Source organism: Myotis brandtii, unplaced genomic scaffold (assembly GCF_000412655.1).
Source record: "Myotis brandtii unplaced genomic scaffold, ASM41265v1 scaffold1282, whole genome shotgun sequence".
Taxonomy (NCBI): Eukaryota; Metazoa; Chordata; class Mammalia; order Chiroptera; family Vespertilionidae; genus Myotis; species Myotis brandtii.
Window position 1 is genome coordinate 8,449 of NW_005354519.1, and position 11,285 is coordinate 19,733.

At 46.9% G+C, this 11,285-nt stretch overlaps 1 protein-coding gene across 1 annotated transcript; it reads left to right on the top strand.

Moving 5' to 3' along the window:
* Positions 1-280: 280 nt before the first annotated feature.
* PRSS55 (protease, serine, 55) lies at positions 281-7,980 on the top strand. The gene is made up of 3 exons (XM_014534306.1): positions 281-1,109; positions 2,514-2,656; positions 6,883-7,980. Exons 1-3 carry the CDS (start codon positions 767-769, stop codon positions 7,198-7,200), a joined length of 804 nt encoding a protein of 267 aa, XP_014389792.1. The 5' UTR covers positions 281-766; the 3' UTR covers positions 7,201-7,980.
* Positions 7,981-11,285: the final 3,305 nt, after the last annotated feature.

Consider the following 11,285-nt stretch of genomic DNA (forward strand, 5'->3'; position numbering starts at 1 on the left):
AACCCTCTGAGGCAGATAGAATGAACAACCATGTTTTATAGAGAAGGAAACTGAGATCCAACTGACTTTAAAGCAGCGGTTCTCAACCTGTGGGTCGAGACTCCTTTGGCGGTCGAACGACCCTTTCACAGGGGTCGCCTAAGACCATCCTGCATATCAGATATTTACATTATGATTCATAACAGTAGCAACATTACAGTTATGAAGTAGCAATGAAAATAATTTTATGGTTGGGTCACAACACAAGGAACTGTATTTAAAGGGCCAGAGGGTTGAGAACCACTGCTTTAAAGGGTAAATGGGGCATCTGGGAAAGTTTTGCCGTGGCATGACCATGTAGCTTGTTGCATCTGCCCACATGGGATACTTAAAGACAGGCTATTGGAAAGTTCCTAGCCATTCTGCCTGGAGGGAATTCCTGAATTATGACTGAAGACTCTTTCTGTTTAATCAGTGGCATGTCTGGATTAAACTCCAGTCTGGGGTCTCTAAGTTGCTGGCAGGCGAATCGATGTAATCCTACCTTACCTCTCTGTGGGCTGGTTTGATTTGTGCCAGGTGGTGGGTTCTTTGGAGCAGCCAAAGCTAAGCTCTGCCCTGGCCCCATTAGGAGGGGTGTCCCCTCCACACCTCTGGGACTGTGCTGGGTACCGTGTCGCTGTGGTCTGCCACAAAGACTGCTTTGCCCTCCTTTGTTACCTTTTTAAAAGTATATCTTTTTAGCAACAGCCCCGGTAGAACAAGTTGTAAAGGCCCCTAGAAATATATGGGAGGTAGGTTTTGGGGGCACAGAAAATTCTGGGTGCTTGGTGACTTTCCTTCCCCTCCACCTGCCCTCTCCGGTTCTGTGCCACCCAGTCCCATAGACCTGAGCGTTGTGCTGGGAACCAACGACTTGCGGAGCCCCTCCCTGGAAGTGAAGGGGGTCACCAGCATAGTGATTCACAAGGACTTCGAAAGGTTCACCATGGACAACGACATCGCCTTGCTGCTGTTGAACACAGACATCAGGTTCAGCGGCCTGAAGGAGCCCATCTGCATGCCCAGGCAGCCCGGCCCCACCAAGTGGAGCAAATGCTGGGTGGCAGGATGGGGGCAGACCAAACCTGGTACGTGACTGCACAGTAGCTTCTGAGAGCCGCTGGGGGAGGAGCCAATCACGGGCATCTGGAGATGGGCCACTCAATCCAAAGGAGGCAGGAGGAGGGTGAAAGGAGAGAGGGCTGAGGGGCAGGGGCGAGAAAAGAACTTGCATTAGAGCAAATTCCTGCCCAGCAGAGGCTCCCAGAGGCCCCATTTCAGCCTCTGAGGGCCAAGGAAGCATCACCCCAAGGCCCAGGCTGAGATGCCAGGTCTGAGACTGCCCCGGGTGTGGGCGTGTTCAGCCAGCACAGAGCAGTCTTGTTTGTTTGTGTAACTGAATTTAAACTCTCCAGTTTGCCAGGGGCCACTCTCCTCTTTTCTCTTTCACATCTCCCTTGATTCACACATCGATGTCTCCCACCTGTTTTGTACAGGCATTCAAGATGCCTGTCCGGGCTCAGACCTTTGATGGCCCTGGAGTGTTGCCCAGCCAGTCTGAGAATCTGCTGTTACTTGTTCCCTGTTGTTGCACTGTGGCTTGGCCAAAACAGGAGGAACTTGTACCAGGGCAGAGAGGGATTACGAAAGCCTTGCTGGACTGTCCCCAAAGAAAACTCAAAACCAAGAGCCAATAGGTAGGGGATGGGAACAACACAGCACTGTCTCAGGCCTGAGGGAGACTCTGGGTCCACAGGGACGCCTTGCACCGAGCTGAGGTCTGGAAAAAGGGAGGGATTGCAGGAGTTCAGTAGCTAGAGAGCCACTGGCATGTGATTGCTTCTGCGCTCCAGGCACCCCTCGAAAGTTAGAAGTGAAGGAGGAGGAGGCCTCCAGATTAAAAAGAGTCAATAAGCAGAAGAATTTTGAAAGGTCTATGTGGTCAGAGTTGGTGAGCTAGAAAGAAGCCGGCTGGAAAGGGCCCTGGCCAGTCCCCTGTGAAGACCTGCAGCCAACCTCCCCTGCCCAGGGGACCGGAAAACTTCCCACTGGGAGTGCAGGTCCACGCTCAGCAGCCCTGTGTCAGGGGAGGGCCATCCTCTCATACTGAAAAGTGGCCATCGACAGGCAGGAAGAGGAGGCAGGACTGTGCTGAGAAATGACCAATAGCCACTTCCAAGAGGTCAAGTCTGTAGGGCTGGTTGGAGTCAAGCTGGAAGTCTTCTTGGAAGCAGGGGTCTGATTTTGAATGAGAGCAATAATTCGAGTAGGTGGGGAATTGTGGGAAACCTGGGGTGGTGGAGTGAGTGAGCTGCATGGGATTGAAGGAAGGAAGTAGCGACGGGGGGAAGTAGTGAGGATGTGGAAGAAGGTGGAGGGCGGCTGGTGGGCTGCGGGGATGCGCAGGGTGGTCTAGGGCAGGTCACTTGCATTGCTGACACACACAGACTGCTGTCCAGTGACTTTCCTGATATGCTTTCTCTGTGGGCCAGGTGACAAACACTCTGAGACCACTGACCTGATGAAAGTGCCAATGGTCATCATGGATCGGAGGGAATGTAGAAAGGTGTTTCCAAAGCTTACCAAAAACATGCTGTGCGCTGGGTATGAGAATAAGAGCTACGATTCCTGCCAGGTAACTAGGGGTGTCCCCTCCCTCTCTCTCCAGGCCCTCATCCCCTCAGGGCTGCCAAGGCAAGGGTGTCCTCTCTCCACTGGGAATAAACAGTGAGTCTGGGAAATGTGTGGGAATCAGGGCGTGGCCCTGGGAATGGGGACATGGATTGGGAAATACTCATTATGAGGTTCTTAGAGTGATACCAAAAACGCAGCTCGAAAGAGGGAAAATTGATAAATTGGACCTCATCAAAATCAAAGATTTTTTTTCTCTGTGAAAGACCCTATTAAGAGGATGAAAAGACAAGCTACAGATTGGGAGATAATATCCCACAAAGGTATTATACTTAGAATAGATAATGAACTTTCAAACTCGACAGTAGAAAAACAAACCCTGCAATTAGAAAATGGGCCAAAGACATGAACAGACATTGCACTGAGGAGGATAACCGGATGGTAAATAAGAACATGAAAAGATGTTCAGTGTCATTGGCCATTAAGCCAATGCAAATTCAAACCACAATGAGACATCACTACACACCTCTCAGAGTGGATAAAATTAAAAAAAAAAAATAATAGTGACAACGCCAAATGCTGACAAGAATGCTGAGAAACTGGACACATTGCTGGTGGGACTTGAAAATAGCCCAACCACTCTGGAAAACAGTTTGCCAGTTTCTTAAAAAGTGGAACATGCTCAGGCCACATAATCTAGCAAATGCTACTCTCAGGCATTCATTTCAGATAAATGAAGGCTTGTGTTCACACCGAAACCTGTACAGGAGGCTCTATAGCAGCTGTATTCATAATAGCCAAGCATGGGAAACAACGTCTTTCGAGACGTGGATGGTTAAATAAACTGTGGTACATCTATACCACGCAATTCCACTCAGCTATGATAGAAACAACTATTGATACGTGCAACAACATGGCGGGGTCTCCAGAGGCTTATGTGGTGTGAAATCAGCCAGCCCCCAAAGGTCCCGCACTGCATGATGCCAGCTACATAACATTCTTGAAATGACAAAATCGTAGAATTGGAGACAGATTGTTGGTTGCAGCAGAGGTCTAAGGAGAGGCTGGAGGTGGGAGGGAGGTGGATATAGCCTAATGGGCACCACGAGGGAGCCCTTTGGCAATGGAAGTGTTCTCAGTTTGACTATATCAGTGTCAGTATCCTGCTTGTGACTATTATACTGTAGTTTTGCAAGATGTTGTTCTTGGGGGAAACATGAAAAAGGTACATGGAATCTCTCTGTATGATTTCTTACAAGTGCATATGAATCTATAATTGTATCAAAAATTTAAAAAACAGCCCTCGCCAGCATCTCGGTGGTTAGAGCATCAGCCATTGCACTGAAGGGTTGAGGATTTGATTCCCGGTCAGGGCTTGTACCTGGCTTGCAGGTTAGATCCCCAGCTCTGGTCAAGCACATGCAGGAAGCGACCAATCAATATGTCTCTCTCACATCGATGTCTCTCTCTCTCTCTCTCTCTCTCCTCCCTCCCTCCCTCCCTTTCACTCTCTGTAAAAATTAATGGGAAAAATATCATCCAGTGAGAATTAACAAAAAAATAAATAAAAACAAAGAGAAGACAAAGCTTCCTAGACACAGTGGTTAAAGGAAGATCTGGGATCACAGCCATGCCATAGACCTAAAGGAGCAACCAGTTCAAGCTAGAGCCGGAGACAAAGAGCTCCAAATAGCAATGGGGGGGAGGGGCGGGTGGGGGGACAGCATTCAGCAGACAATGTGAATAGAAAGAGAGTGTCCCAGAGAGAACTTCGGGGAAATCAGAGGCTTGAAATGGCATCACGTGTTCAGGGAAGTTCCAGGGTTTCAGAAGCCAGAGGTGACAGAAGCTGAGTGTGGGCAGATGAGCAGTGCGGTAAGGGAGGTCGTGCCATGTGTGGGAGACTACTGTTATGCCAGGCTGTCGCTACTATGCTCACGCAAGAATATAAGAAGCAGGCCCCACCCATACACCCACTCTCCTTCCAATCTCTTTGATTCAACCCCGTCCCATATTCCAATGGCCAAACCAACTGTGGCCACACCTGAAATCATCAAGTGCCATCTCCGGCGACGTTTTCTGCACCCTCTGCTCCCTCTGCTGCAGTAGTTGGATGTCCATCCGAGTCTAGGCTTTTTGTTGCTATCTCTTGCAACAAAAAGTGCACCTTAATGAGAGCTTCGAAAATTCTCTATTAGTTAAGAGTTCTGTAAATAAATGTGCTGTTATTGTTTTAAGCCTTTTTTTTTAAGTTGTGAAATGAAAAGCTTTGCCCTCTGTTTAGAAAGCTTTCTATTGTCCAAGATAAGCTGACAGTGATCCAGTCAAGGAAATTTTCCTGAAATTATACAACATTATCATCACTTTAAAACAAAGAAACCATTTAAAAATAATTGCCCTTAAAAATAAAATCACACTTTTAAATTTAGCCAACTTTAAAAAAGCATGTAATCACATATTAAGGGAAATGATCATTTTAGGATGATAGCATTTAAATATGTTCAAAATAATGGCAGTAAAATTATGCTATGCTTAAAATACAAATTAGCAGTAAATGCTAAAATTAAAAACAGTTAGTTTTTTGGGTTTACTTTTCCCAGAACTTTTCTTCTTTGTGATCTCCTGGTTAAGGTTATAGTGTGAAAAAAAAAGTTCAATTAAAAAACCATTTTTAAGTGGCATAGTCAAGCAAAATATAACATCGCACATATGCTGGCTAGTAACAATACTTTGTGAGTGATTTACAGAGTTTAAAAAATTTCATCTGCTGACAATCTCGGGAAGGAGTTGGTATTATCTCTATTTTAATGACACGGAAACTGAGGCTTTAAAAAGTTACTTGCCCAAGGACCATTCTCTCCTTGTTATGTAAGAAAATAAATAATCAAGGCAACATATTGATAAAAATTGTATAACATGCATGCCTTCATAAAACATCATTCATGGGAGGAGCTATTTGTGTAGAGATCCTGTTGATTTGGTTCTTGCCCCATGACTTTGAAACAGAACTAGCACCAAAAAAGCGCACACCCACAAAAAACAGACAAGTAGTAGAGCAAACGCTTTGTAGGAAAGGGGGAATTTTGGTTTTGGCCAATGCTTACTGTGTGTCCTTGAACCCCAACCTCTCTGTAATTCTGCTCTATTTAACCCTCTATTTGGTGATGCATTCCACAGCCAACCCAAACTCCACTTGCAAACACTTTATTAATTATCTTCTCCTGCACTTTATCTCTCTAAGCACACTCCATGACCTGGGAACTAGTCACCACCATCTATGTCCAATGTCACCAGTCATCAGATCATGTGGATTTTAATTCATTCCTCCCCATCCTGACTTTCAGATCCTCACCATTTCACTTCGTCTTATCCAGTCCCTCTACCTTCTGTCTGGCTCCTCTCTGCACGGTCCCACACACTCGTTCTGTCAAATTCCTTCAAACAAAGTGCCTTGAAGTCTCTTCTGACAGAACTCTCCCTCAACAGAATCAGTTCCTCGCCCTCTGCACTGCTTCTAGATTTGTTCATACTTCTCCTGCCCATCAAACACAGTTTATATTATCTCCCCCACTAGAGCATAAGGTCTTGTATGCCAATTGCCTAACAATTAGTTTTTCCTCAATGAAAATTTGTGAAATGGGAGTGATCAAACCTCTTTTGACATTCAATTTTCTTATTAGAAAATAAGAATCAAAACACCTACCTCACAGAGATATGAGGTGGTGGGGTTGATGAGAAAAAAGAAAGTTAAGGGCTAACACAATGCTCTGCACATGTCCAGGAAATGTTAGTCCTCCTCCTCCTCCCCCTGCCAGAGTCTAATCATTCTAGTCACCTGTTTATGATCATGGAAGAGGCCATCTCTCCGCTTCTTTTGGCCTGTGAATATTTACTCCGACTTCTAGCTCCCATCTGCAGATGGAGTTCTTTTTCACCAGGGCCTTCTTCCTCTTCCTCTTCCTCTTCCTCCTCCTCCTCCTCCTCCTCAATCTTTAGTCCTACCCTATCCACTGCCCACACTCTACAACCCACAGTTCCCAGAGCCAACCTGACAGCAACACAATCCCCTGGGGGCCTGGGATTGAGGTGGGCCGTGGACAGCAATGACAGATTTCCTTTGGCAGCCTGGAGGAGGGGAGGTCAATGGGTCCTCTTCCATCCATGAAAGTTACTACACAAATGGGCAGTTTAGAATGAGACTTGCTACTGAACTGTGTTCTCTGCCCACAGGGTGACAGTGGAGGGCCTCTGGTCTGCACCACAGAATCGGACAGGAAGTGGTACCAGGTGGGCATCATCAGCTGGGGAAGGAGCTGTGGACGGAAGAACATTCCAGGAATTTACACCTTGTTAGATAATTATAGCCCCTGGATCAAGAAGGTGACGGAGGTGGAGGGAAGGCCCTATGACTCTGAGAAAATGAGAACTGAGGAGGTGAGCGCTCCTTCCCCAGAGATACTGATGAGATCCAAGGCCTCCGAATTCCCAGAGCCAGGTGGCCCCAGACTCTGGCTCCTGCTCTGCCTTCTGTCCTACATGCTGTTCTAAGCCATTTTCTACTGGTGATAAAACAAGTGCTATTCCGTAACCAAGGAGGGTGTGTGAGAATGTGTTTGAATGATTGTAGCCATGTGGCTACATTGGGGAGAAGCGAGTAGTGAGGTGGAGAGAACAGATGTTGACAGGGACTGTTTCTCAAAAGGGCTTCCAAGTGGAGGCCACAATGACCCCAGTCCCTCCAGTTTGCATCCTACCAGCTAAGCAGCCTCAGTGGAAACAGCACCTTGTTCCCGACAATTCCAGTAAGTCTGTGGTCTAATTCTTGTGACTCAGAAGCCCCACAAATGACCCGAAAGCTTCTACATCTGCCTGGAAGCAGACTCCTATCTCTTGTTAGCCACAGGGCTGAGATGGCTAAAAATCAAACTCACAACCTCATCCTTCAACTGGCTGAATTACAGGGTGAGCTATACCCCCAGCCTTGCAGGGTGTCTATCTACTATTAAAGGCATTGGTGGAGAAAGAATGTGATCCTGAACATTTGAATGGGGATGTGTGAGAAGACCCTAATGGAACTGGGACACTGGGCCCCTGAGTTCTGATGAGTTTTCTTTGCCAGTGGCCACAGTCTCTCCCCGCTCAGTAAGAGGGACCTCTTTGCCCACCCCAGGGTGTTAACCCTGCATTGCTGAGGAAAGGGCCATGGCCTTCCCTGAGGCAGCTGTCAAGCAAGACAATGCTGATTCTCCTGGGGACCCCACTCCACCGCCCTCCCTGCTTCTATAACTAGACTCAAGTCCCGGCAAACCCCTACAGGTGAAGTATAAAGCGTGATCCATGAGGAGGGACACACACCCCAAAAGAACCTCTTGAGTTTTCTAATTTGTACCGATAGAAATCTGGGCAATGTGTGGGAATGGATATTGAGGGTGGGGTGATGGTGGGAGGAACATACATTTGCATCAGGTAAATTGATTGAGATGGGCTCACGAAGCAGGGATTCTGCATCTAATGTTACATTTGCATCCACTGTTCCCAGAGTCAGGAAGGGCTCTACCAGTCTGTGTGGCTGAAGCATGCACTAAAAGGAGACCCACTGAGAGTGAGTTAGAAAGGCTGGGCCTGCCTTGGTGCAGAGGGGGATTGGAATGTTGGCGTGGATTTGTCATTTGAGACCTAGTTGCCCACCCTGGGAAAAGACATAATTTTGCGAGTGAGCCCAGCATCCTAGGAGAGCTCTATGGTCGCTCTTCCCTGCAGGCCAGACCTCACCGGGGTACCTGCAGCCACTGAATTGGGAAACCTGAATGCAATGGGGGTAACTGGATCCTCAAATGGCAGGAGATAATGGGGGCACTCAATCGACAAAGGCTAGGTGTTTGTGGTTACTGACTGAAAAGAGAGTCAAAGCAGCAATTAGAATAGTCCTATATGCACAGAGCCGTGATGTTAGCTCACTGATCATGGTGTTCTGTGTAAGCAGAAAAATTCTAGGTCAAATAAATAAAGTCTAATCTGAATCATAAAAACAGAGAGTCATGACCCCTCAATCAGTTCTCAGACTTGAGCCAGTTTACAGCCCAGTGCCCCTTGAATGAAGGGGAGGCTGGGTCCCCCAATGAGGGCCTCCCGTGCACTACCAAATGTTTATATGCTAATCTTTCTCCCAGCCTTCCCCAAGGGACCACAGCCTTTCACCAGGGTAACTGCACTGGGGAAAAGGAGATAATCAGGCCTTTGGGGGGCCACTGCCCGCTGGCTCTGACCTGACAGATTCCAGGGGACCCAGGGTCCCTGTGGCCCACCAGTCAGAGAAGGGGCTTGTGGAGGTCAGGTGAGCAAGTCCATCTCACCATGGGCCCAAGGAGTCCCCAGATCCATCCCGTGGTTACTCCCCAGTTCTGGGATGTGTAATTATGCTAGACGCACTGAGCAGCTGGCAGCATCCCCACACTGGTCCCTGGCCTGGGAGTGAGGGATATTATGTGGGAAAGGCCAAGTGGAAGCCACCAGAACTGCCCCTACCTGGAAAATAGTGAACCAAAGTAACACCACGCTCCTGGAAGGATTGCAGAGATGAGTGCCGCCATCAGGGCCTACGGGACGCAGGGGTAGTGATGCCCCCACACCCCCATCCATCCTTCCTGTCTGGCCTGGGCAGAGAGTGCTAGGTCTCTGAGAAGACAGAGGATTCTTGTAAACTTGACCAGGCGGCGACTCCCATTGCTGCTGCTGTTCCACACGTGGCTTCATTGCTTGAGAAATCAACACACCTCCTAGTATTTGCTGTGTAGCTATTGATCTGGAAAGTGCCTTGTTCTCCATTCCTGTGCATAAGATTCACCAGAAACAGTCATCTTTCAGCCGGCAAGACCAGCATCACACCTTCAGTGTTCTACCTCATGGCCATATCAACCCTTCAGACCTGCGTCAGAATTTAGGTGTCAGGGCTCTTGATCACAAGTCCCGCTTCCCTTCACAAGATATCACACTGGTCCATTGCATTGATGACACTGTGCTGACTGGACCAAGTAAGCAACTACTCTAGACTTATTTGGTAAGACATTTACATGCCAGAGGATGGGAAACAAATATGAAAAATTTCAGGGTCCTTCTACCATTGGTGAAATTTCTAGATCACCCTACCAGATAAGGGACCATGACCAGCTGAGGTGCTTGTTGAGGGCAAAGAAAATGCAGAATAGGTATTGGAAAAGGTAGTTATAAATACCAGCTATAACCATGTGACCAGTTACAGAAACAGGGACTATAATTGTCACGAGAATTTTTCTCTTATTTTTGTTATGCATGTTTGTGTATGTATATATATATTAAGCAAATATCTTTTTCTTCTTATCATGTAACATAAGGTATGTTGACTTTATGTCATAGTTTTGTGTGTGTGTGAGTGTGTGTTTGTGTGTTAATCCTCACCTAAGAATATTTTTCCATTGACTTTTAGAGAGAGTGGAAGGAAGGGGGAGAGACAGAGAGAGAAACATCAATGTGAGAGACACACATTGATTAGTTGCCTCCCACATGAGCTCCAATTAGGGCTGGGCATTGAGCCTGCAACCGAGGTACATGTCCTTGACTGAAAGAGAACCTGGGACCCTTCAGTCTGAGGGCCGATGCTCTGTCTACTGAGCCAAATCGGCTAGGGCTATGTCATAGTTTATTGGACTTAATATGGAATAGTACTTAGGTTACAGGATATCTAGAAGACTAAACATCTGTTGAGGACTGCCTCCTCTTCTGGAGGAATGATTAGTGCATTTTCAGTGACTGAGCATCAACCTATGAACCAGGAAGTCATAGTTCAACTCCCGGTCTGGACACATGCCTGGGTTGTGGGCTTGATCCCCAGTAGGGGACGTGTGGGAGGCAGCTGATCCATGATCCTCTCTCATCATTGATGTTTTTATCTCTATCCCTCTCCCTTCCTTTCTGAAATCAATAAAAATATATTTTTAAAAATTTAAATTGTGAAACTTTGAGTAAGCAGATATTCTTCCATAATGTGGGTGTGTCTCACCCAATCAGCTGAAGTGCTGAATAGACAAAAAGACTGGCCTCCCTGAATGAGAAGTTCTCCAGCAAACTGCCTTTGGACTCATCTGCACCATCAGTTCTCCTGGGTTTTGACACCACAGCCCACACTGCAGATTTGGACTTGTCAGTCTCCACAATCACATGAGCCAATTCCTTACAATGAATCTCTATATGTATATACACATACCTTCTATTGGTTCTGTCTCTGACTGATACAGAAAGGAATATCTTCAGTACAGTGAGTGAAAAGCGCCGCTATGATAAAGAGCTGGAAGCGATGTTGCCATTTAACATTGAGCTGAGCACTGCATGCAACGCTTTATCATGATATGGAAACAGTGAGTTTGAACACTATCCAGTCAGTTCACCTATGATTGATCATGCCAGATGATTATCATGTATGGCCCATCAGAGTTTAATACCTAGAGCTGCAGTTCCTAAACTGTGCACTGAGGTGCCCTGGGCACTACTACAAACTCACCGGGACACGATGGAAGCACAGAGACATCTGTTGGACATGGAGGGAAATGGCATCATCGGCCAGGCACTGAGCAGAGAGCTACTATTAAGTCATTTGGACT

Coding starts and splice junctions, on each gene's coding strand:
- PRSS55 (XM_014534306.1), top strand. CDS start 767: ATGGGAGGTAGGTTTTGGGGGCACAGAAAATTCTGGGTGCTTGGTGAC. Junction 1,110..2,513: donor ATGGGGGCAGACCAAACCTG/GTACGTGACTGC, acceptor TCTGTGGGCCAG/GTGACAAACACTCTGAGACC. Junction 2,657..6,882: donor AGAGCTACGATTCCTGCCAG/GTAACTAGGGGT, acceptor CTCTGCCCACAG/GGTGACAGTGGAGGGCCTCT.